Here is a 26,694-nt window from a genome sequence, read left to right as displayed (position 1 = left end):
TTGTTATCATGAGTTGCTATGTTTTGGTTAATAAATGTAAATGCTATCACTAGTCCATTTTTTTATATATTAATCTCAACACTGAAGTATTCCAAATGCTTTGTTCACTGGATATTGTCCATTAAATGCAATACTAAATATAGTTTCACATAGCCTATTTATGATTTGCTTGGTTGCTAGTTGATATGTTGCTTGTAACAGTGCAATTTCATCTGACTGAGTTAATGGGAAGCTACAGGCTTAATGCCATAGCGATTTCCTTTTTTTTGTTCTCTGGAAAGCTATTTAAGGGCATTGGTTGTCCTCGCTTAAAGCTTGAATTCAACAAAGCATCCAAACCCAACAGAAAACTAACTCAAATCATCCAACCAATTTGAACATGGAGATCAATGGCTGTCATAACTTATAAGTTGCTTGTTCCACTTACAACTAAATTATAATTTCTGCTCATAATCAACAATGAGATTTTCTCTTCATTTGTTTAGACCATTGGGCAACCAACTGGTCGTAAGCCTTCCCCACCTAGTTGAGTCCTCCTTACTTTGGTGTTTTCTCTTGCCCATGGGCAATATGCTCTCCTCGGACTATAAATTCATTGGCTAGGATGAATTCCTACCTTTCTTGGTCAATTCTAATTTCTATTGCTTGAGTCAGCTTCTATCTTTTTCTGCTGATTTCCCTTTAGTTTGGTTAATGCCATTCCTTGAGTCGACTTCTAAGTTCTATTTTTGCCTTGTTGATTTCTTTTCAACTTTGTCGTTTTTGTTGCCTTAGTCAACTTCTCTCACCACTCGGTTGATTTCTTATTAGTTGGGACAAGGGAAATATATGGTCTTATGTTTTGCCTTTGGGAGGATTATTCTTGTGGGGAATATTGGGTCTCCGCTCTTCTAGCAAGCATTTTCAAAAAATAGCGAAGCTGAGTAGCTACATTTTAAAAGCTGGTGCTATTTGCAATATTGAGGGTATCCAATGAATTGTTTCTCAGATTTATTTTTTTATGAACGTCGTCGTTTCATGAACACAAGTCATATTGATTCTAGAAGACTGCTCTAAGTTTCATACAGTTGGATTATACACCTTTCAGTTTGACAAGCAACCTTTTGTGAATGTTTTAGAGGATGTTATATGAGAAGCATTGAAGGTTTTGTTGGATGTTTGGAATCGTCATGTGCTGATTCATGTAATATCGTTGGGTGACAGAACTAGCTTTAAAGCATCTTTCTAGCCAATACACATGCTGGGCTGCTGTAGGAAAGGTTGTCTAAAACTTGGGAGATAACCGACTTTAGATATTGATGATCATTGCATGCCACAATTCAGAGCACATGAATGTCCTCATTTTAATCTCTTGTTTCCCTACTCAGAAATTGTTTGAGCTAGTGCATTGTTCCCATTGGACTTGAATACATGCAGTGAATTTAATAACATTGGCTAGATTGTAGATTTGTTTCTAGTGGACGTCACCTACAGAGGCTGGTTGTAGCCATTCATGTATAGAGGATTGCCATGGCATCTGAAAGGCAACAAATGTTGGCATTATGATGCATGTGTTGTACTTGATGGCAACCCTCTCATAGAAGAATATCTCACTTATGTATAATCTTCAGAAGAGATATCAGGAGGACAGCTCAAAGGAATCAGAAGAGGAATCTTCAGAAGAGATATCAGATGTGACTAATGGAGGACAGCTCAAAGGAATCAGATGATAGTTCTAAGTGTGACAAGTTAGCTTTGCCATCAAGTCCAAAGGGGGAGATTGTTGGCATTATGAGATAAGTGTTGTCCTTGATGGCAAAGCTCACTGATGACAAATCATAGTACAGAAGGTCAGCAGCAAGGAATTGATGATCAGACTATAAGAAGAAGAGAAAGTTTGTACACGCTAGTTGGCTTCATCAAAAGCGCGTGTACACGCTAGTTGGCTTCATCAAAAGCGCGTGTATGTGGAAACGTACCTTTGGTCCATGGCGGTTAGTCCTTGGAAGTTGTGCCTATGGTTTCGGACCATTGTGTCTCGACGGGCGTGTTGATCCCTAGTTTTGAAGTTGATGGTATTGTGTTACTATGGTTTTGGCTCTTGGTATTGAACAAGGCCTAAGGCTATATAAGGAGAAGGAATTCATTAGGCAAAAGCATCTGAAATGTCTTGAATATCTGATGAAACATTAGATCCAGTATGCAGGGTTATGGGTTGATGATGCATTGCTTGATCTGAGCTAAGGAGAGATCTCACCGGTTGATGGAGAACTAGATCTAAGGAGAGATCGGGATCAAATGGTTTGAAATGAACTATCTTTATGATGCGTATTCTAGATCTACATACTGACGCATGTATAGTTCTATAAGTGTTATGAGTATGACTGATGTCTAGTACAGCTGCAAGTTGATAGAAATTATTTTTAGATCTGTACGCGGGTTGGCTTTGATAAAAGCGCGTATACACGCGGGTTTGATTCATCGAAGTAGCGTATACATTGTAAATCTTAATATTTGAAGTTGCAGATGGATCTGATGGTTATTACAGAGTTCTGTGTCTGCTCTGTGTTCTGGTGACTGTTGTTAACAGGGTTTCAGTGATTCAGAGTTTGATGACTGTTTTGAGCTTCAATGATAGTTATGGGTCCAGTATGAAAATTGGATGAAAAGTGGCCTTGCAGATTATGTGTTGTGCTTCAGTGTATCCAGTCTGAAAATTGATGAAACGTGGTACCTGGAGGTGAGAAGATTGTAGGCAAGCACCTACGTACTAGTATCTAAGCTAGTACAAAAGCTAAAAGAGATCTTTGGAGCATTGTAGCAGGTAGCAGCCTGCGTACTAGTAAATGGATCGGCTAGTACAAGAGCAAAGGGGGTTGTAGCTCCCATACTGGTATAAGACTGCACCAGTACAAATATTGTAAAAGGATTTTCTTATTAAGAAGAAGATTGAGATGACTTGCAGCAGGTGGTTTTCACCCACATTGGGTTTCCACCTTATATCTTTGTGTTCATGTGTGTGGCTCTTGTGTGATGTTCTGTTCTGTTCTTCTGCACCTGTTTACTGTTAATATGCTTAATAATGATCTGATGCATTTACTGAAGATTAAGCTAACTGAATCATAAGATCTCTGGATATACGCGAGTTTCATTAGACACAGTAGCGTGTACACGCGGGTTCACTTAATTAAAGTAGCGTATATGTTTCTGAGTATGAAATTGAAAAGTTTGATTGATCTGATAATACTGATTCACCCCCCCTCTCAGTATTATTTCCAACAATTGGTATCAGAGCAGGTCCTTTGGTAGAAGCTTGATCGCTTGAAGGAGATCCGTGGAACAATGGGAAAGAAGCTTAAAAAGAAAGCTCATAAGAAGAAGAAGACATCTCAGAAGGACTATGACAGTGGGAGAGTCGATTGGGGATTAGGTATAAGAAGCTCTTCAGATTCAGAATCAGATTCAGAATTAGATTCAGAATCATTATCAGGTATGAATGTGTTATCCTCTGATGTTCCTGCTATATTTCCTTGTGAAAGTGATGGAAGTGATAGTGAAACTACTGAACATGCTTTTATGGGTGAGCAAGAAAAGTATCAAATAGAGGCATTATTTAGAAGGCTTACAGACAAAGTTAAAGATCAACAAGATCTGTTGAACAAAAGGGAATGTGCTTTCAAGGAAGAAGTTACCGAACTAAAGGCCCAACTAGAAGAAGGAAACAAGGTAAGAAAGCTACTCAAGGACAAGGAAGACCAATGTCAAAAATTGCAGCATGAAGTGACATCATTAAGAAAAGAAGTCAACGAAAGAAGCACAACCATCAAGAAACTCAAAGATAGATCCAGCTACTATGAAAGTCTTGAAGCTACGATCCTCTCACTAAAGGAAGATCTTGAAGAATCCAAGAAGCAGAATGAAGATCTACACCAAGCAATTGAAAAACAAGACAACGAAGTCATCAGGTTAAAATCACAGTTGGAATGTGCCTTCAGAGTTCGTCAAATTCAGCAGGATCTGTATGAAAAGCAAGAAAAGGAGATACTCAATCTAAGGCAAAAAATGGAGGAAGGAAGAAAAGATGGAGAAGACATGAAGAAGCAATGTCTAGAAAAGGAGGAACAACTTCAAGTTGAGGTAAATATCTTGAAAAACAAATTAGAAGAAAAGGATAAGCTTTTACGATTTCAAGATAGCTCTAAAGTCTTGGATGATATTCTTAGTAGTCAAAGATCTCCTACTATCAAGACTGGTCTTGGTTTCCATGAATCTGTTGAAGGTGAATCTAGTTCACAAGGTGAGGCAAGAAACTCTAAAAGGAAATCTAAAGTGATCAACGAAGAAGTGAAAGATCAATCTCATCACCAACCAAGGAAAGAGATTCCTCAAAGAAAATCCTTTACTCCTCCTATGAATAATATTGAATGTTATGTATGTCATAATCTTGGACATGTTGCAGCAAGATGTAGAAGAAGAAGAGTTCAAGACCATTATGCAGAAAGGTCATCTCAATCAAGGTACTTTTATGGATATTGCTTTACTTGCAATATGTATGGTCACAAAGCTGTTGATTGCTACAGAAGGAACATGAAACATGTTAGATGTTATGCATGTAACAAGCTTGGACATATAGCAAAGGAATGCAGGAACAAAGGATGGACATCACACCGAAAGGAGAAAACCTCATCACACTTGAAGATATGGAGGAAGAAGGAAGTACAGTCAGCACAATGTACTGAGACACAGCACAGCACAGACATATCAGACTCAGGGGGAGCTGAAAGTGTAAACCTTCAGTGTCCTGAATCTCATACGCAAGTTCCTTAAAGGGAAGTCGCGTATATACGCGAGTTCGACACTGCAAAGTCGCGTATATGTCAGTCTGAGGAAAAGCAGTGGGAACAGGATCAGAAAAAGGATCTGATATGATTCAGTCTGGTTACAGTCTGCTGAGGATGTATGGAAATGTTTTGTTACTTGTATGATGTCTAGAAGTGTCTTTGATCCTAACTTGAGGATGATGAAGTCTTGATGCTTATTGCTGATATATGCATGATCAGATCTAACAGATGGCACTGGTTGAGGGGGAGCATATGCCTTTAGTAATTCATTGTTGGCATTATGGTTAATAATCCTTGGTGATGATTCTTATTGGCTAAATGATATATCTTGCTATGATGTGGTTGTGAGTTGTCTATGATAAAATCTCATATGATTCTTGGGGTTACATAGTTGATGTTCAGATCAGATTTATGGATGATTCTTTGATGATGCATATATGGTGCTTACATGGTGATCTTCATAAGGACAAGAAGAAGTACAAAGCTTGAATATACATCTTCCTCACTTGATGATGGGTCACTTATATACTGCTGTTGTCATATGCATAAAAATCATACAGTTATGATGCAGGCACTCTTGTGGATAAGGATTGTTGCTGTTGATGATATCAAGAAGTTTTGTCAAATGAGCTTGAGCTCAAGATACATAATGCTGATACATGGATGACTACTCAAAGTTGCTTTATTGGAGACATGGTGATGAGTTCTTATCTATATGATGATAGGATTATACTTACATATGTTAATTGATGCAGATGTTCCCAAGTAATGATACTTGGATCATGTAGAGCTTGATGAAATGACTATGGTGGTTTCACACATGATACAATGTGAATGACTCTGAATTCTGTTCAAAGGGATGAATTGATGCAGACATACCTTGTTATAGGTTGATGACCTATTCTCTACAGGACATTTACAGGTTGCTGATATGGAAATTTGTGTACGCGTGTTGTTTAAAGTATATCCGCGTGCATACGCCGTTTTACAAGGGGATAGTCGCGTATATGGTGTACGCATGTTTCGTAAGGGATATCTGCGTATATACGCTTGTTTATGTGTATACAGACGCGTATATGGAGATTTGAAGGAAATCAGCAGGGACAGATGTTGGTTGCAGAAAGTCTGGTATAGATCTGACAGAGATCATCTGGCACAGGTTCAGGGGGAGCAGATAATCTTCCAATGATGCATTGTTGGCATTATCTTAAAGCTTTTGGTTCTAGTTCACATTTGGTGTTGATTTCAGGAGGAACAAAGGCGAAAGGAGAACAGAAGGATCTCTTGGTTGCTGATCTGAATGGTGATTATCAGATGCTGCTGGTGACTTTCATAAGTCTTGGTCTAGTTATTTCATCTCTATGTCATATATCTCTTTTGTGGTATCTCTTTCATGGTGTCAAGGTCATGTAACGGCCTATTTTGGTTTCCCCACTATGCCTGGGATGATTGATGCAATATGATTGGTTGTCATATGTAAAATTTTGATGTATTCCCACTTGGTTGGGTGGATGAGTCAATTTTTGTATATCCTCACTTAGTTGAGAGATGGATGTATGTATGAGTCTTTGGTGATAGGAAGGTCTTTTATGATGTATAGAGTCATGTTCTTCTTGAAGAACATCTTTTGCAGATCTTGCCTACAGACAAGAAGAGCATGAACAGCACACTTCAGCAGTACAGAGACTTGGCAGGTACTCAGGGGGAGCATTGACAGATTGGTACACCTTGGCATCTACCAAGGGGGAGATTATTCAGAGATTTCAGCAGGTACTCAGGGGGAGTATGGACAGTGGAATGATTCAGCAAAGGAAGAGAATATCTTGGTCCACCCTTTGCCCTTGATGTCAAAGGGGGAGAGTGATTTGGTGTTGTTGCCATCAAGTCCAAAGGGGGAGATTGTTGGCATTATGATGCATGTGTTGTACTTGATGGCAACCCTCTCATAGAAGAATATCTCACTTATGTATAATCTTCAGAAGAGATATCAGGAGGACAGCTCAAAGGAATCAGAAGAGGAATCTTCAGAAGAGATATCAGATGTGACTAATGGAGGACAGCTCAAAGGAATCAGATGATAGTTCTAAGTGTGACAAGTTAGCTTTGCCATCAAGTCCAAAGGGGGAGATTGTTGGCATTATGAGATAAGTGTTGTCCTTGATGGCAAAGCTCACTGATGACAAATCATAGTACAGAAGGTCAGCAGCAAGGAATTGATGATCAGACTATAAGAAGAAGAGAAAGTTTGTACACGCTAGTTGGCTTCATCAAAAGCGCGTGTACACGCTAGTTGGCTTCATCAAAAGCGCGTGTATGTGGAAACGTACCTTTGGTCCATGGCGGTTAGTCCTTGGAAGTTGTGCCTATGGTTTCGGACCATTGTGTCTCGACGGGCGTGTTGATCCCTAGTTTTGAAGTTGATGGTATTGTGTTACTATGGTTTTGGCTCTTGGTATTGAACAAGGCCTAAGGCTATATAAGGAGAAGGAATTCATTAGGCAAAAGCATCTGAAATGTCTTGAATATCTGATGAAACATTAGATCCAGTATGCAGGGTTATGGGTTGATGATGCATTGCTTGATCTGAGCTAAGGAGAGATCTCACCGGTTGATGGAGAACTAGATCTAAGGAGAGATCGGGATCAAATGGTTTGAAATGAACTATCTTTATGATGCGTATTCTAGATCTACATACTGACGCATGTATAGTTCTATAAGTGTTATGAGTATGACTGATGTCTAGTACAGCTGCAAGTTGATAGAAATTATTTTTAGATCTGTACGCGGGTTGGCTTTGATAAAAGCGCGTATACACGCGGGTTTGATTCATCGAAGTAGCGTATACATTGTAAATCTTAATATTTGAAGTTGCAGATGGATCTGATGGTTATTACAGAGTTCTGTGTCTGCTCTGTGTTCTGGTGACTGTTGTTAACAGGGTTTCAGTGATTCAGAGTTTGATGACTGTTTTGAGCTTCAATGATAGTTATGGGTCCAGTATGAAAATTGGATGAAAAGTGGCCTTGCAGATTATGTGTTGTGCTTCAGTGTATCCAGTCTGAAAATTGATGAAACGTGGTACCTGGAGGTGAGAAGATTGTAGGCAAGCACCTACGTACTAGTATCTAAGCTAGTACAAAAGCTAAAAGAGATCTTTGGAGCATTGTAGCAGGTAGCAGCCTGCGTACTAGTAAATGGATCGGCTAGTACAAGAGCAAAGGGGGTTGTAGCTCCCATACTGGTATAAGACTGCACCAGTACAAATATTGTAAAAGGATTTTCTTATTAAGAAGAAGATTGAGATGACTTGCAGCAGGTGGTTTTCACCCACATTGGGTTTCCACCTTATATCTTTGTGTTCATGTGTGTGGCTCTTGTGTGATGTTCTGTTCTGTTCTTCTGCACCTGTTTACTGTTAATATGCTTAATAATGATCTGATGCATTTACTGAAGATTAAGCTAACTGAATCATAAGATCTCTGGATATACGCGAGTTTCATTAGACACAGTAGCGTGTACACGCGGGTTCACTTAATTAAAGTAGCGTATATGTTTCTGAGTATGAAATTGAAAAGTTTGATTGATCTGATAATACTGATTCACCCCCCCTCTCAGTATTATTTCCAACAACAAACTGAACCACTAGAAACAGAACTAGATATGGCTTAGAACTATATTGATGAGTGGGTTGCTCCATTGTCTAGAACTGGCCTTGGTTTCCCATAGTACTCAAATCAGGGAAGTCTTGAAACTAGACTTGAAGATAAAGAAGACTTGCTGGTCACCATAAGAAACCAACAAGGTAACCCTTCACACAAACATAACCAACTTCACTTGAGAAGAATAGTGAGTAGGGGTTACACAAAGAACATGTGTCCATTCCGAGAACAGAGTTCCCTGTACAAGAGAAATAGAGAATAGATTTTAACTTTCACAATGGATCCATGTCGGTGAAGCGAGTGGGCTATAAGTCTCTCATTTATGGATCATATTGGTATCAGAGTAGTTAAATCTTTTACCATGACGCAGCTGTCAGAACTTTGAAGAGAGTGCAGTATCAATATCAGTAAAGCAAATAGGGAAAGGTTGGAAGATGTAAGGGCCATCAATGCTGAGCTTCAAGAAGAGAACACACACATGAAGGAATAGGTCCAGAGGTTTCACTAGAGGATGGCAGAGATGGAGAAGAACCTTGAGAGCTCGACAAGACTACTACCATTGCTAAAGAAACAATTTGTTGAATGCTAAGACTCTGTCACTGTGGTTATGCTAGATTGGGGTAAGAGCAGAGTCTAGCTTGTAAACTTGGGAGAAAAGGTCATCCAAATGGATAACTGGCAGGAGGACAGGATCACTTGGATGAATACTCATTTTCAGCAAGAGTTGGCAGAGAAGGAGGTGGCCTTGGCAAAGCTCCAAGCAAATATCCAAGAGCACCTGGTTGTTTTCCCTTTAGTATGGTTGATTGTGTTCCTGAATCAACTTCTATTTTTCCCTTGTCGATTTCCTTGCTGTCTGGTCGTTTCATTGCCTGAGTCAACTTCTATCATCACCAGGGCTGGGTCAAGGGAAATATGTGCGCTAATGGTTCACATTTGGGAGGATTTATTCTTGTGTGGAGTTTCAGGACTCGTTCTTCTAACAAGCATTTTCAAAAAACATTGAAGCTCGACAGCTATATTTCAGAGGGTGGTGCTATCTGCGATGTTGAACCTATCTGATGAATTTGTTTCACATGTTCATTGTTTGTTGAAAATCGTCAGTTCATGAACACGAGTCATATTGATTCTAGAAGACTGCTTCTAAGTTTCATACATTTGGATTGTACACCTATCACTTTGACAAGTAGCCTTTTGTGAATAAACTAGAGGATCTTATACAAGAAGCATTGAATGTTTTCTTGAATGTTGGGAATCATCCTGTGCTGATTCATTTAATATTGTTGGGTGACAGAGAATTGGCATTAAAGTGTCTTTCCAGCCAAGATAGTAAGATGCATGCTGGGCTGTTGTGGGAGAGGTTTAAGACTTGGGTGGTAACTGACTTTGAATATTGATGATCATTGGGTCCCTCAATTCAGAATGTGAACATTCTCACCTTCATGCCTTGTTTCCCAACTCGGAAATTGTTTGAACTGGTGCATTGTTCCCACTGGGATTGAACACATGCAAGGAATCCAGGGGCATTGACTAGGTTGTAGATTTGTTGCTAGTGGACATCACCTACAGAGGCTGGTTGTAGCCATTCATGTACAGAGCATTGTCTTGGCATCTCAAAGCCAACAAATTGAACCACTAGAAACAGAACTGGATATGCTTAGAACTGTTTTGATGAGTGGGTGCTCCATTGTTGAGAACTGGCCTTGGTTTTCATAGCACTCAAATCATTGAAGTCTTGAAACTAGACCTGAACATAGAAAAGAGTTGCTGGCCACCATAAGCAAGTAACCAGAAGGGTAATGCATCACACAAGCACAACCAACCTCATATGCCTTCAGAAAAATAGTGAGCAGAGGCTACACAGAGAACATAAGCCTTGTAAGCATTCCGGGAACAGAGGTCCTTGTACAAGACATAGAAACAGAAGAGATTTTAACTTCAGTGGAGGATCTGTGTTGGTGAAGCAAGTGGGCTATAAGTCCCTCATTTATGGATCATAACATCTGAGGCAGAGGAAACAAACATAATATTGTGCTTAAGTGGAATTGAAAAGAAGAGAGCTATTCAAAATGCCACTAAAAGGCTGTCAAAGTCGAGAGATCAATGCTAGAGAAAATGTTGATGTTCAAATAAGAAAAATAACTGGTTCAAAGCCCTTGATGTAAGTAATGTGAAAAGAATCTTACTCTAAATTATAAGAAGATAATAATAAGTGGCATATTTTCAGCAGATTCTTTTATGAATCAAAGCATTCTTTTCTAAAGTTAAGTTTTCAAAGAGGTGATAGTTTATAAAGTGGGTTTTGGCAAGCAATGCTGCCTTAAGTTTCAAGGGAAAAAACATTTTTTAAGGTTGGAAGTGGCTAAAGCATTATTTTTCCAATTATACGTAAGATTATGCTCTTTGAAAATAAAAAGTCAAGAATATACTTGTGGTCAGAAAACTATGGGATATTGCCCATGAAAAAAAACTGTTTTGGAAAAGGCACAAAGAAGCGAGAGGCCTTCCATAAAAAGGATAGGGAAGTGCTGACAATTATTAGGATGCCAATAATAGATGAAGCCATTCTGCACAACCCAGCTGCAGATAGATTGAGAGGTGCATGGAGCACATTGAATTCCTTGTATGGGATTTCCAGCATGTCGAGGGTCATCTATTTGAGAAATCAGTTGTACAACTTGAGGATTGGTGGAGGTGAATTAGTCAGATATCACCTCCTTAAGTTTAAATATTTGAGAGATCAGTTGTTTTCAATCTGTGATAAAATTGAAAACAAGGATTTTATTATTGTTGTTCTTAATAATCTGCTTCAGTGTTCTGAATTATTTATTACAGGTCTGAGTTGATCATCTGGGGCCAATGACCATAGAGTTGATATCTAATAAACTTGGAGCTTTACTCTTGCAACAGGAGGAAAGGAAAAACATATACAATAATAATGGAAATTCTAAGCATGCGTTTATAGCAAAGCAGAAGGACAAAAATTTAAAGGAAACAAAAATTTGGGCATTGAGTCTCAAAGGTGATGGTAAACAAGAAGGTAATGCAAGGAACGGAGACTCAAAGAAGGCTAGTCCTATTTTAGGGAAAAGTTAATGTTTCTGCCATGGTAAGCCTAGTCACTATTAAAGAGCGTACCTGAAATAAGCATGCTTATGACATGGTTGAAGAAAGAGGCATTCAAATAACTCTGGACAGGAACAAGGTGGCAGTGTTGAAGGGGTTAAAGAGTATAAAATTTGTACTGTTTATGAAAACACGAATACATTTGGAAATGCATGGCTCGTAGATTCAGGTGCCAAATCATCTGGAGACTGGCACATAAGATAGTTTTTTGTCACATAGGAGGACATTAAAATTTTCTTTGGGGATTGGCAGAGTACGTATGGTAAAAGGTAAAGGAAAAATGCCTATAAAGATGCTAGATTGGTGACATAAGAAGGTATTATGTGTTGTAAACTTGTACATACCAGGGATGACAAAAAGTTTGCTTTTTCCAAGACAGATTGCAAAGCAACAGTTCAAGGTCGAGTTTGACAAATGCAACTTCCTTATAAAAGAGAAAAAAGACCATTTATGAGGTAGTGACTACATGTATAGAAGAAGTTGCTTTATATAGCTGTTTAGCTATGACAGTAGGCTTGCAAGAATTCATAATTGAAGACAGTGCCAAAATTCAACTTTTGCACCAATGATTTGGCAGCCTTAATTACAAGATCGTAATACTTTTAAAGAAATTGAATATGGTTCCAGGTTTACCTTTTTGTTCAGTTAGAAAGAGAGGTGTGTGTAAATCTTGTGTGTTGGGCAAGCAACATGGAAAAATTTGCTAGAAAAGGTGCATGGAAAGCAAGCAGTCTGTTATTTAACAACGATGAGTGGTCCTATGAGAATTTTATCATGGGTATCTGTGAAAGTATTTCATGATGCATGTTGATATATGTTTTCTCATGGAAAGTTTGGGTGTAATCTCTCAAGAGAAAGTCAGTGGTGCTTCAAAAATTCAAAGAATTCAGGGATATGATGGAAATCAAAGTGGGAACGAGATCAAAGTTCATAGAACCAACAGTTGAGGTGAATATACATCCAAAGATATTTGCAGGAACTTTAAGTCTCATGACATTTATAGTCAAGTAGCTCGATCTTAAACTCAGCAGAATAGTGTTGTAGAGAGGAATGGCAAAACAATTATACAGATGACAAGAATCATTCTTGAGCTGACAGTTCTCTATGGGTGCCAAAGCAGACCTATCGCCTTTGCCGCCTTTGTTGGAAGGGGAAACTTACATGTCTATGTTGTGACTCAGTAATAGAAGACTATATGATGCATCATTTTTCTGTTCATTAACCAAATAAGATGCATTATAGGAAAACAATGCCCAAGGGTAAGAATCTGACAAAAGAGTTTTTGGGCTGAAACAGTGCATACAGTAGTGTATCTGTTGAATAGAAGTCAACAAAAGCAGCGAGAAACTTCACGCCTAAAGAAGCATGGAGTGGTAAGAAATGACTGGTGAATTGTATTTGAGTGTTTAGGTGTAATTTTTGTGTTCATGTTCAAAAGTGAAAAAAAGAACACTGAAATTGGAGAATGAAAGCAAGAAGTATACTTTCTCATCCTTACTGGGGTGCTTTGGCATTCATTCCTTTGGATAGTTGTTGGGTGGAAGGATCCTCTCTCCAACATGAACCCTCTAATTCCTGATATAATAGCGATGCCAATTTATTTCCTTATATTTCCTTTCCATCATATCTTCTTTTCATATTCTAATTCTCGCAATCCCTTTTATGTTTTCAGTATTTGATACCTCTCCATGTACTTCCATTTCTAAGAAGGCCAAAATAGAATTTTTACAGCTTAATGTTAATTGTGGGGAGCTATTATTCCTGAATCTGGATTGAGTTTATGTATTCTAATTGTTTCTCTAGGATTAGGTACAATAGGGATTCTTATATGCACAGTGCATTTTAAATTTGCACGCACATGGATTGACACCTGATGATCGCTTTGCTAAAATTGTTGTATGTGTTCAGTGTTACCTGGGAGAGGGTCACCAATGAGGCTATTACAGAACTCCTATTTTAGAATTTCTCAAGCTTGTTTTTCTTCACTCTTAGTCCCAGTGAAGAAAGATGAATTAAAGGTGGGCCAAAATCAGATGATCAGTCTTGTTCGAATTTGAGAATGGACTGAGAATCACAGCAAGCCAATCCCGATTGCTGGTTGAAGCAGGGTTCCATGTCATCTGATATCTATCTTGCATAGAAGTGGATCCCATGTATTGTTCTTCATGAATATAATGTGATCTGTCAAGAACAGAAAAAGATAAGCATTTGCATGTGCCATGCATTACAAACAATGACAATACCTGTCCTTTTTGCACTTCTTGATTGGAAAATCCACTACCCATTGGAAAAAATTCCAGCAGGGAACATCTAATTCATGGTAGGGGTTTAAATGAGCCCCAAGAATATACTATAGTGGTGGTGCAGGGATTCAATTATACCTGTTAATCTTTTCATAGACATCCTCAATTCAGACCAACTGCAGATGTCCATGGAATTTCTTTAGTGTCTTAGACATGCTGATTTATTGAGTGCATGATCCATTGGAGTTGTCGGGTCATTGTGATGCATATTGGTGTTCATATATATCATCTTGTGGCCTGGTCGACAATGTAGATTGCTGTTGATTGAAAACAAGGTTGATTATCATGTAATTTATCAGGCCTGACATAAATATATTTTCTTTTATTATGAACTTTAGTTCCACCCTTAATACTTTCATTATGCCGATAAGACTTCTTCACTTCAAGGAATTTCCAAGATTTTGCCAATTTTTCAAGATGAGTTTATCCTAGCGCGCCATTTGCTATGAAGTGCTTAACAGTCACATAGCTAAGTTGAATTTGAATAAAGAATCATTTATTTTTGTAAGTTTTTTGGTAAGTGTTATCTTGTTTATACTAGTCCTTTTTTTCAGTATTATTCTCTTTCAAATGTTACTGTATTCTGCAGGTCATGCAAGTGGAAAATGTGTCTCCCCTGGAGGGCACTTCCCTCGATTTTCATCTGAAGGCCTGCCTCCCAGAAAATCTTTGAAGGGGTCAACTGATTTAACATCATGCAGGATTTTCCGGAAGAAGACATGTTGTAGTGCAGCTCAAACACATCCTATTTTGCTCTCTATCAGAAAGTTAGCTTCTGAAGGGGAGGCCAGTCAAGAATGCCTAGCTTTATGGGAATTATTGGAATGCTCAATTTGCGATCCACGTGTTGGTGTTAGGCCAGGTCCTCCAGTGATATGCAGGACCTTTTGTGATTCTGTTTTTCAGGCCTGTGCAGATGCTTTCTTTGCAGTTGACACAAAGACTGAGGTAAACTGTTAAGGAAGTCAACATGAGTTCTTTTGAATAGCTTTCTTTGTGGGATGTTATTTAAATATGTAAGTTCACCTGATTGTCTACAGTGAAGTTTTAACTTCATCCATCTTTTTTGGCGGTGTGCTATCTTAGCAGATTCTGATGCCATGTGGGTCTAAAGACGCAATTTGTGGCAGGGGATTGGAGTGGGCTTCAAGTGGATCCCAATTTTGTCAGCTTGCAGGATTTTCTGTGATAGAACCGATGGACAAGTCCACTGCCTTGGAAAACTATTTTTGTTTTGATGGAAGGACAAGTATTGAGATGCTAGATGTGTTGGACAGGACTTCCCAAACTGACTCTTCAAGGAAAGTCTTGGACTCGAATCTATTGCAGGAGTTATACCAATGGGCAAGGCAGATGGACACCAGTGAAAGGATATGCTGGGCAGTTGGGGGAATGGTTCTTACAGCAGGCATTATTTTCATGAGGTATTTATTTTACATTTCTCTTTCCTTTCCATTACCTCTAGCTCTCTAGTTGTGTGCACACATACTAACATGTTGAGATGCACGGGAATAGACACTTCTTATTCTTTTGAGTGAGGGCTATGCTATTGAGATTTGTTCAGTAAATATAGATTAAGCCAGGGATAGTTTTTGCCTTTAGGCACATCTAGGTGCATTACATCAAGTCACATGCAGTTGCTTTTCAATTCTTGGATTGGTGGTACACACTCATAAATGAATGGCAAGGACATGCAGATAGCATTCAAAGACATTCATAGATATCAAAGACAGATGTGAACAATATCTTCATTTATGATCAACAGTAAGCATGGTAAGAAGGGCCTAGGGATACCTCTCACAGGATCCCTAAGTACTTTCTTCTATTGCTTAGATTGGGTCTCGCCCTACCAATAATGAATTGAGTCACAAGTACTTTTATGTACCTTTCTGCTTACAGGTGGTAGGATGCAACAAGACAGTGATCTGGAACTTGATTTGCAATTCCTCAATATGACATCCCGTAATCTCCTCTTAACAAATCCATTCCAGTCAAAATGAGTTCTTCATTTGATGGTTCATTTGATCAATTTTTTTCAAATAATGCTTTTGCTGGTCCTTGATTCCTTTTACTACTGTTTGGGCTGACACATTTGAATTCTACCAATGCTTTAGACCTGTTTGCAAAAATTGATTACTGGTCATAATTGAGTTTTTTGCTGAGCATCTACTATTTGCAATAAGCTGCTTTTTGATGAAAATTGGCAGCTATGGGACGAATTTCTCCATAGAAAACCCTCCTACCCCAACGGAGGCCCATCATGCCCCAAAGGTGAGTCCAAATTGATAAAGGAATATTATTATTAATATTGCACAAAAACATCTTAGGCAAGCAATCATTAAAGTTCCCCTTAAACCTGTGCAGTTAGGCCTTCCCCTTCCACCCGTTAGGTTATGCAAGAGTTGGGCAAGAGGTTGTTGAGTGGGGATGGCATTTGGAAAATATATTTAATATTATTTTGTGCAAATTCGAATTTAAAATCTTTCCCTCCGTAAGCTACAAGTTGGCTTCCTATTGTCCATGTCGGCCTACCCTAATGGACGTGTTCTTTCGCTCATGGAAACGAGTATAAATTGGGCACCTTGGCATATCAAATTGGTATCATGTTTTTGGAGGCTCGCATATCTTATTTGAGGTTTGCATCTGTAGACTATTCTCTGCGCTTGCACGACAAGATCATTTGGTTTAATTTCTATGGCTCGCATGAATAGACCAGGCTCGCATTACTTATTTTTGTGGTTAGCATGGTTCACATATCTTTCTCGAGGCTCAGATTTCTGTGATTTGGATACCCTGAGGCTCACATTCTAGTGACTATGATTTCTGTGGGTCAATGCATATCCCTGTGGCTTACAATATGTAATGACCCATTTCGATCTATAGGAAAAAGAGTATTAGCATGCATATGATAGCTACATATGCACACATCGCATGCCTTGCACTAGTATACTTGTTAAGAAAAATATTTAAATAAATGAAAAGGGACTCAATACCTAAATTATTGAGAAAAGAGATTAGACACTCAAATATACATATTAAATACTTTGTACTTAATAGGTTAAATAAAATTTACAATTCCAATCCTTCTAATGTAAATGTTGATCATTATAGAGTTGAGTTATAAATTATATTATTGTTTATATATATATATATATCAAAGTTTTAAATTAATATAACAAAATTTGATATATATATATATATATTAATTTTATTATTATAAATTAAACTTTATAAAAGTTAAAAATCATTTAAATTTAATCATGTCAATCTTATCAAGCTAAAAACATACCCTCATCTCCCATTACAAATAAAAAGCCTTACCTGTCAAATAAAATCGAATAAAATCTAATGAGGGTGGTGGAAGAAGACGGTGACCGCCTGGGAAGAGTACTTATCCTAAGCACGCTAACGCAGAAGGGAGGATTTTTTTGAGGAAAAGAAGAATGAGAGTGGGAGATTGAATTTTGAACTGGATATCCGAATCAAAATTTCATAATTGAGCAATTATTCTTGAGGCTTTTGGGCGCGGTGGACCAAAATACTCTAATGAGGAAGTATTTTGGAGCTGAGTACCGAGGCTATGCTCAGCTTGGTTGGGAGGATTTAGTCATTTGGTATCGGAAGTAATTGGAGCTACATTAGCAAGGAATTGACATCAAACTCAGGAACCATGTATGAAAATGTGAATTAAATTGATGAATTATGCATAGACTGTAATTGTTAATTCTGTAGAAATTAATGGCTGTTGTAATTGTCAATTCTGTAGAATTTAATGGTTCAAATTGTGTTGGTCTCTACATAGTAATCTTTGAGGTTCGCATAATACTTGTAGCCCGCATCTATCTTTGAGAATCGACATGTTATAAATGGCAAGTATTTGATATTCAATGGATCGCTTCACGGCTCGTATTGTTTATACCAATGTTGCAAACATTGACATCGGGATAAAATCGGCAAGGGTCTAGAAAACCATAATATTGTAAAAATTGGAAAAATATCGATAAAAATCAGCAAACATCGGCGAAATTAAGATACCACCAAAATATAGGTAAAAATCGACACACATCCGCTAGGCCAAAAAATCGAGATTTTGAGATTTTATCGCGATAAAATCGAGATGTTTGCAACACTGGTTTATACAACAACTTGCATATGATGTTTTGTGGCTCAATAACAGTGGCTCACATATAGTCCCTCGCATTGATGCACAATCTCTCTGGCATCGCATATGTCTGAGGTGCATATTATACACAATGATAGTGGCATCGCAGATGTATGAGGTACGTATCATACACAGTGACAGAGTGGCATCACATATGCCTGAGGTACATATTATACACAGTGACAGTGGCATTGCATATGTCTGAGTTACGTTATACACAGTGATAGTGGCATCACATATGTCTGAGGTACATATTATACACAATGACAGTGGCATCATATATGTCTATACATAGTGGCATCACATCTCTTATGTGGCATCATATTTATATATGGTTTGTATTACTATACTCAGTATTCTTTGTGACATCATCGCTATATGGCTCATATTACATATCACTGTGGCATCACATCTCTGAATACTCTCTTGCATCATGATTCATCGCTATACTTTATGGTTTTACATACACAGTGGCATCACATTACTATGAGGCTCAACATTATATAGTGGCTCACACATATGTGGCTTGCTGCTCTCTGTGGCTTGCATTATAGTGTATGGACAATGACCCAGACATGAGACAATGATCTTTGTTATGACATAACCTTGACAATTATAGTAACCCTAATATGACGATGACTTTAATACATGAGAATGGTCTATATGTATGGCAGTGCCTTTGATATATGACAGTCACCCTGATGAATGACATGGCAGTGATCTTATTTGGCAGTGCCCTGGTTGTATGACAGTGATGTTGCTATTACGATGACAATGACCATGGTCTTATGATGGCAGTGACCTTGCTCTTATGATACATGATAGTAATGATGACACTTGACAATGATGATGTTCCTTGATAGTGAAGACCCTTGATATTGATGACACTTATTGCAATGACATGAATGATGTTACTTGAGACAGTAGCAACTCTCTTGGTCTTGATTGATTATTGGAAGTTAGATTGTTTAGTTAACAAACAAAGTTGTGAACTAACTTAGGTTGGCTCTAGGAGGCCTGATTGTTGAGAAATCTAAAGGGCCACACTTAGGATGACTTCTCTTAAACTTGATAATTGTTTGTGATGTATTTTTACTTTTTCTAGATTATTAGCTTCTTCTCTTAGTTGAAGAATCTAGGGCAGTGGGGTATAGTAGGATTCTTCTAGACTTGATAACGATTTGTGAAGCTCTTTTACAATTTATCTTGTTAGCTTAATCTTCTTCTTCTTCTTATTAATGCATGTGTGTTTACTTCATCAAACTACTACCAAAAACATAAGAACAAGAACACAAGATGTTGGCTCTCTTGCCAAGGCAAAACCTTTCTTTCTTAGAGAGGAAAACCCTTTCGTAAGTTTCTCTTACTGAAGCTTCTTATTGATCAATTCCAAACCCTAGACCCTTGACAAGAATATTCTCCAAGCACAAGTCAAGTCCTTCCTCCTTGACAAGAATATTCATCAAGTCCTTAAGTTTAGGACAATCCCTTTTGTAGTGTCCATGTTCTTGACATCCAAAGCATTTGACTTTGGACATATCTCTATTGCTTGATCTTCGTGGACCAAATTTTCCAAATTTTCCATTTCTCTTGGCCATGGTAGCAAATGCTTGCTTTTTTGATCCCACATCATCTTTTGCTTTGAGTCTAGTTTCCTCTATCTTGCATAGAGACCATAGTTCACTTAGTGGGGTAACTTCCTTCTTGGCATATATGCTTATGTGAAGTTGCCCCAATCCTCAGGTAGAGCATTGAGTACTACAGTTGTCATTTCTCTGTCAGATATGACTTCTCCTAGCTCTTGAAGTTGATCCCTCATCTCAGAGATCTTCATGAAGTAGGGAGCTATTCCTTCCTTTGATATCTTCATCTTGTACAAATCATTTCGTAGAGATATCGCTTTTCTAGTTGTGCCTATTGAGAATAGCTCTATTAGATTGTCATAGATTTCTTTTGATGTCTCAAATTTGGAGACATAAAGAATGAGAGAGTCTTTGATAAATTCTACTAGAATCCTTTGAGCTCTTGTCTCATCCTTATTGTACTTGGCTAAGGCTTGAGTTTGTTCCTTAGCGGGGATAGTGATATTCCCTTTGATGTGATCTAGAAGTTCATTCTCTTTGAGAAGTAAATCAATCCTCTTTTTCCATGCAAGGAAGTTATTGGTCCCAACCAATTTGTTGCTTTCCTTGCAAAAAGACATTGATGTATATTCAAAAGGGCACATATACTTACTTTATAGAGTTTGAGATGTAGTGGACTTGCTTTTTTCTTGAAGACTGTTAGGTCCCTATAATACTATTGCTTCCCCCATTACTATTGTCATTGTAGCCCTTATTGTTATTATTGTGCCCCTATTGTCCCCATATTGTTATTAGTGTGCCCCATAGAAGCCCACTATTGTTGTTATTGTGTCCTTATACTATTATTGTTATGTCGGCTTTGATTATATTGTGATCTCTTAGACTCCTATATATAGAAAGGAGGTTTAGTCATTTGTATCATCCAAGAATTGTTCATTTGTGTAATGTAAAGGAGGTTGCCTCCTCGAAGAGGCTGATTTTGAAGTCGTTGATCTATCTTTTTGTGAGCTGGTTCATAACATTTGGTATCAAAGCTTTGGATTCTAGGGTTCCACTACTCCAAACAGGTCATCGTGGCATTTTCGCTATAACTTTTTTTTTGCGATGTTTCAGAAGCTTAAAAAAACCCATTTGAGCCGAAATCTCGATGATCTTCGGGTTCGAATTTCAGATCTTGTGTCGCTATATTTTCGGAGATATGATCTAAGGAAGTTAGGGTTTTTGCAGGCTCCCAAATTACATCCCAAATAAGTGACCTTGGGAAAATCGTCATAACTTTCTCTCTGAGTATCAGATTGAAATTTCGTAAGAAGTTACAGAATGAAGACAGACTGTAGTTTTCTGTGCATCATTTTCAGGTCCGAAGGGTGAAACAGTGACACGTGACACTTCATACAAGATAGAAAGGATCGCTTATACCTATGCAAGTGGAGGAACCATAAATTGCTCTGATACCAAATGTTACGAACCAACTCACAAAAAGATTGAAAATATTGCTTATACCTATGTAATAATTCCCATAAATTGCTTTGATACCAAATGTTGTGAATCAGCTCACAAAAAGATAGAAAAGATCACTTATACCTATGCAAGTGGAGGAACCATAAATTGCTCTGATACCAAATGTTATGAACCATCTCACAAAATGATAGAAAATATCGCTTATACCTATGTAATAATTCCCAACTCAAACAAAAGATTCTTATGGAATTGCACACTTCTCCTTTAGGAGGGCACTCAAGATTTTTAAAAACTTACCATAGGGTTAAGAAAGAATTTTTTTGGGATGGACTTAAATCGGATATTCAAAAGTTTGTGGCAAAATGTTTGGTTTGCCAACAAAATAAAGTTGAAACAATTAAGACCCCAGGTCTATTACAACCTTTATCCATTCCAAGCTAACGTTGGGAGAAGGTTTTAAAGGATTTTATCACAGGTTTAACCAAGTCCGAAGGAAAGAATGTCATCATGGTGGTAGTTGACAAACTTACCAAGTATGCACACTTTTGTGCATTATCTCATCCATTTAAAGGTAGTACAGTTTCTACGGCATTTATGGAAATAATTCAAAAGCTATATGGAAACCCAAAGATTATTGTAAGCAACAGAGATCCCATTTTCACTGGAAATTTTTAGACAAAATTATTTTCTTGTCTTGATACTTAGCTCATAGCTCATCTTATCATCCTCAATCTGATGGGCAAATTGAGATAGTAAACAAATGTTTGGAAGGATATCTTCGTTGCTTTGTCTTTGATAAACAGACATAATGGGTCAAATGGTTGCCTTTGGCTGAATGGTGGTATAACACTTCCTTCCACATTGCAGCAAAAATGACCCCATTTATGGCACTTTATGGATATCATCCACCATCCATCACATCATATTTAAGAGAAAATTCTAAGGTTCAAGAAGTGAAAGATCACGTCGAGCATCAACAACAAGTTCTCCAACTCTTAAAGGATAACCTCACTTTGGCGCATAATAGAATGAAACAACAGGTAGATCAACATCGTAGCTAAAGAAGTTTTGATGTAGGTGACTGGGTATTCTTACGGCTACAACCATATAAACAAATGTCCATCAAGCAAGCTAAGAAGGATAATAAATTATCACCAAAGTATTATGGTCCATAAAAGGTGTTGCAAAAGATTGGTATTATGGCATACAAATTGGAGCTTCTTGCAGCTTCCCGAGTGCACCCAATTTTCGATGTTTCATGTTTAAAGAAGGTTATATGTGACAAGCTCCTAGTTCAAACAATATTGCCAAAACTTGACGAGGAAGGAAAAATCATATTGGAACTGGAAGCAGTGACAGAAACAAGAACTCGACAGCTACGAAATCGATCAATTTCAGAGTATCTCATCAAGTGGAAGAACTTACCCTCTGAAGATTCCACATGGGAGGATGAGAATTTTATACAGAAGCATCCAGAACTACTCAAGTGTTGAGGGCAACACTTTTTTGAAGGAGAGGGGCATGTTAGGTCCCTATAATACTATTGATTCCCCCATTACTATTGTCATTGTAGCCCTTATTGTTATTATTGTGTCCCTATTGTCACCATATTGTTATTAGTGTGTCCCATAGAAGCCCACTATTGTTATTATTGTGCTCTTATATTATTATTGTTATTTTGGCTTTGATTATATTATGACCTCTTAGACTCCTATATATAGAAAGGAGGTTTAGTCATTTGTATCATCCATGAATTGTTCATTTGTGTAATGTAAAGGAGGTTTCCCCCTCGAAGAGGCTGATTTTGATTTTGCTCCCTCGATCTTGATGTTCTTCAAGTTGTTTTTTCCAAATGGACTTGCTTGATGATGAGATTTGCTTGATGACTTGTGGCTTGATGTAGGTCCCTCTTTGATTTGCTCTTCTTGTAGGTGCCTTTATATAAGGCTTTTCTTCTTGTTTTGTAGTCTTCCTTGATGAATAGTAGATAGTAGACTTTCTTGTCCTTGATGTGATTGAGACTTCTTGGCTTGATGCTTCAACCTTGTAGATGTTCTTGAGATGTCCTTCTTAGATGAGTCACCTTATGACTGTTCTTGATATGCCCTTTCCTTAATGTGTCACCCTAGCTCTGATACCATGTTGAAGAATCTAGGGCAATGGGGTAGAGTAGGATTCTTCTAGACTCGATAACAATTTGTGAAGCTCTTTTACAATTTATCTTGTTATCTTAATCTTCTTCTTCTTCTTATTAATGCATGTGTGTTTACTTCATCAAATTGCTACCAAAAACATAAGAACAAGAACTCAAGATGTTGGCTCTCTTTTCAGGGCAAACCTTTCTCTCTTAGAGAGGAAAACCCTTTTGTAAGTTTCTCTTATTGAAGCTTCTTATTGATCAATGCCAAAACCTACACCCTTGACAAGAATATCCTCCAAGCACAAGTCAAGTCCTTCCTCCTTCCTGCACTTCGTTCTCGACACTTCGTCCTCCTTCTTTCGGCACTTTTTTCTTCTTACAACTGTTGATAGTCCTTGTTTCACTTGCTCTAGAAGAGATACTTATCCTTGATCTTTAGTGAGACCCTTTACTTGTGATGATCCCTTCCTTCCCCTTGACCAACCGAGCTCCTTCTTCAAGGTGTAGTTGTCTAAACTTGGTCAGCACATGCATGATGGCTAGCATCTCTTTGTCGTAAATGGAGCACAACCGCTCATGGGGAAGTAGCTTCCGACTCTCAAAAGCTATCGGGTGCCCCCCTTGCATCAGGAATGCTCCTACGCCCTCCCCTGATGCATCACACTCAAGCACAAAGGGCTGTGTGAAATATGGAAGTGCTAACCCTTGACAACTACTCATCACCTGTTTGAGGCGCTCAAAAGCCTCTTGCGCCCCATTTATCCACTCGAATGTTCCTCTCTTGGTCAAATCCGTGAGGGGTGCTCCCAACTGTGAAAACCCCTTCATGAACTTCCTGGAATAGGTGCAAATGCCCAAAAACCTCCGCAGTTCTGTCACGCTCCTAGGTGTGGGCCAGTCCAAAATGGCCCTGATCTTCTCTTGGTGCACCCTCACCCCATCTTCTCCAATAATGTGCCCTAGATAGAGCATCTCTGTGAGCCCAAACTCACACTTGGACAGCTTCGCATAGAACTGTTGTCCCTCCAAGATCTTGAGCACCTTCTCCAGATGCTGCAAGTGTTCTTCCCATGTCCTGCTATAGTTCAGTATGTCATTGAAGAAAACAAGGACATAACGTCTCAGTTGCCCATGAAATATGTGGTTCATGCAAGACTAGAATGTGGCCGGTGCGTTGGTTAGCCCAAAGGGCATCACCAAAGTCTCGAAATGCCCATAGTGGCAGCGAAAAGCTGTCTTGGGGATGTCCTGCTCATGCACCTTGATCTGGTGGTACCTCGAACACAGGTCTATCTTAGAGAACTTAGCTCATCTAAGATCATCCATCAACTTGTTGATCCAGGGAATGGGGTACCGATTCTTCACAGTCTTCTTATTGGGGGCCTGGTAATCAATGCACATCCTCAGCGTGCCATCTTTCTTCTTCACCAGGACAACTAATGAAGCGAAAGGACTAGAACTGGGCCTGATATGCCCCAATGCCAACAACTCCTGAATGGCTCTCTCAATCTCATCCCAATAGGCCTTGGGATGTCTATAAGTGGTTGTAATGACCCCCTGCACCCCTGGTTCCAGCTCAATGGTGTGCTCAAATCCCCTGTCAGGTGGTCGTCTTGGTGGGATGTCTCCAAACACTGCTAGGTACCTGTCCAAGATGGCCTGAATGTCTGGATGGGGTGGCTTAGGCTGAACCCCAACCTCTGAAATCCTCAACTCTACTGCCCACTCGAAGTCCCCATGTCTCAAATTGGCCTCCATCTGGTGGGCCGAGACCGTCTGTGGTGGGTATGAGTGCATGCCCCTCAGTACCACCATCTTCCCATCTGGCCCCACAAACTCCATCTCCAACTTCCGCCAATCAATGGTCACTCGCCCAAGAGAGTAGAGCCACTGAGCACCCATCACCACATTGGTGTCTGGTACATACACCACAAAGAAATGGTCGGTCACTGAGTAGTTCCCCATGGTCATCGTCAAAGCAAGGATATATCGGGTACACTACATGGTTGTATCCTCTGGCACAAGAATGAAAAATCCCTCAAACTCCTCGGTAGTGATACCACGCCTCTAAATCATTTGCGCATCAATGAAATTGTGGGTGGCTCCACTCTCTACCAAAACTGAGACATGCTGTCCTTGCACTGTGCCTCTGATCCTCAAAGTCAAAAATTTGGGAACCCCACGCAATGAAGCAAGCACTCCTCCAGGTGGTGGTGGTGGAGGTGGTCCCCTCGCTGCTTATGCTTCATCATCACCCCCATCTACCTCCAACCCCACATCATCCTCCTGATGATTGTCAGATAAGACCTCAATGTAATGGGCCTTGCCCGCTGTGCATCTGTGACCGTGCCCAAGGTTCTTGACAGGTGAAGCATAGCTTCCTCCATCTAAGATCTCTCCCAGTCTCCTTTGTTGAAATATGTAACTAGGTTTGGTCTTCATAAATGTATTTGAGTCACAATAAAATGTATTTATCAAAAGAATGAAGAAAATATTTTTATTATTATTATTATGACTTATTAAAGCATGGGTTTCATGCTTGGGTCATCATGTTTTAGGTCAAAGTCCCCATTGAGGACTTCTAGGATTTATTCTGAGTCATTAGAGTCATTGTCCATTAAAAGAGACCCTTCTTGGGATTTTGAATCATGTAAAAAGAATTAATATTGAGTCAAATATGCTATTTGTCCCCTCCACACCAAGTCGACCTCAAGGAGATCAAGTCGGCTTCAAGAAGGAAAATTCGACCTCACTGGAAGGCTATATATACAAGGCAGTTCGAATTCATTTGGAACAATTCACTCTCTCTATCATAGTTTGATATCCAGAAGAAAGCGTTGGGAAGTGTGAAGTAAGAAAAGGAAGACAAAAGAAGTGCGAAATTGGAGAAAGAAGAAGAAAAAGGAAAAATCAAAATTTTGGGCTATCTCTCTCTCTCTCAGGTGGATTCCTCTAGGAGATCGAAGTCTCTCTTGTCAGGTCGAAGTTTCTGCTGCTACTGCTGCTGCTAGTTGCTGGGTCGAAGCTGCTACTGCAAGTTGATGCTGCTAGGTCGAAGTTGCTATTGAAGGGTTATCATCTGCAAGAAGGAAGAGGGTTGACTTGGTGTGGAGGAAGTCTTTGTCTAGGTCAAGAGTCTTGGATTATCTCGTGAAACTATTGAAGGAAGAATTGTTGACTAGGTTTTCCCCTAGATAGGGGTTTTGCCCTGGCAGAGTGCCTACATCTTGTGTCTTGTGTTTTTGTGATCTTCATGCACACATAATTTGGTAATTGCTTGATGAAAGATAATATAACAAAGAAGTAAAAGGAAACCAAAATAATTCACAAGTAATTGTCAAGAAAGAGAAATCTAACCTTAATTCTACTAGAATTGATTTCTCAACATGGTACCAGAGCTAAGGTCAAAGAAGATTGAATCATTTCGTTGGCTTGAAGGA

At 38.8% G+C, this 26,694-nt stretch overlaps 1 protein-coding gene across 3 annotated transcripts in view; it reads left to right on the top strand.

Moving 5' to 3' along the window:
* Nucleotides 1–26,694, top strand: part of LOC149175657 (folate receptor family protein) — a 132,789-nt gene that overhangs the window by 14,603 nt on the left and 91,492 nt on the right. For all 3 annotated transcript variants that reach the window (XR_016258019.1, XM_089419732.1, XM_089419733.1), the window contains exons 2-3: nt 14,498–14,856; nt 14,998–15,332. Coding sequence is in view for 2 of the 3 variants with exons in the window: in XM_089419732.1 (XP_089275858.1) it covers nt 14,498–14,856; nt 14,998–15,332 (694 nt within the window). In the remaining variant the exon portion in view is untranslated. The remainder of the gene's footprint in view (nt 1–14,497; nt 14,857–14,997; nt 15,333–26,694) is intronic.

The sequence above is a fragment of the Pinus tabuliformis genome, chromosome 4_1 (genome assembly GCF_031772625.1).
Source record: "Pinus tabuliformis cultivar Carrire ecotype Pingquan chromosome 4_1, CPIR1, whole genome shotgun sequence".
NCBI classification, from domain to species: Eukaryota; Viridiplantae; Streptophyta; class Pinopsida; order Pinales; family Pinaceae; genus Pinus; species Pinus tabuliformis.
The sequence above is the reverse complement of the archived record's forward strand: the minus strand, read 5'-3'. Positions and strand labels throughout refer to the sequence as shown.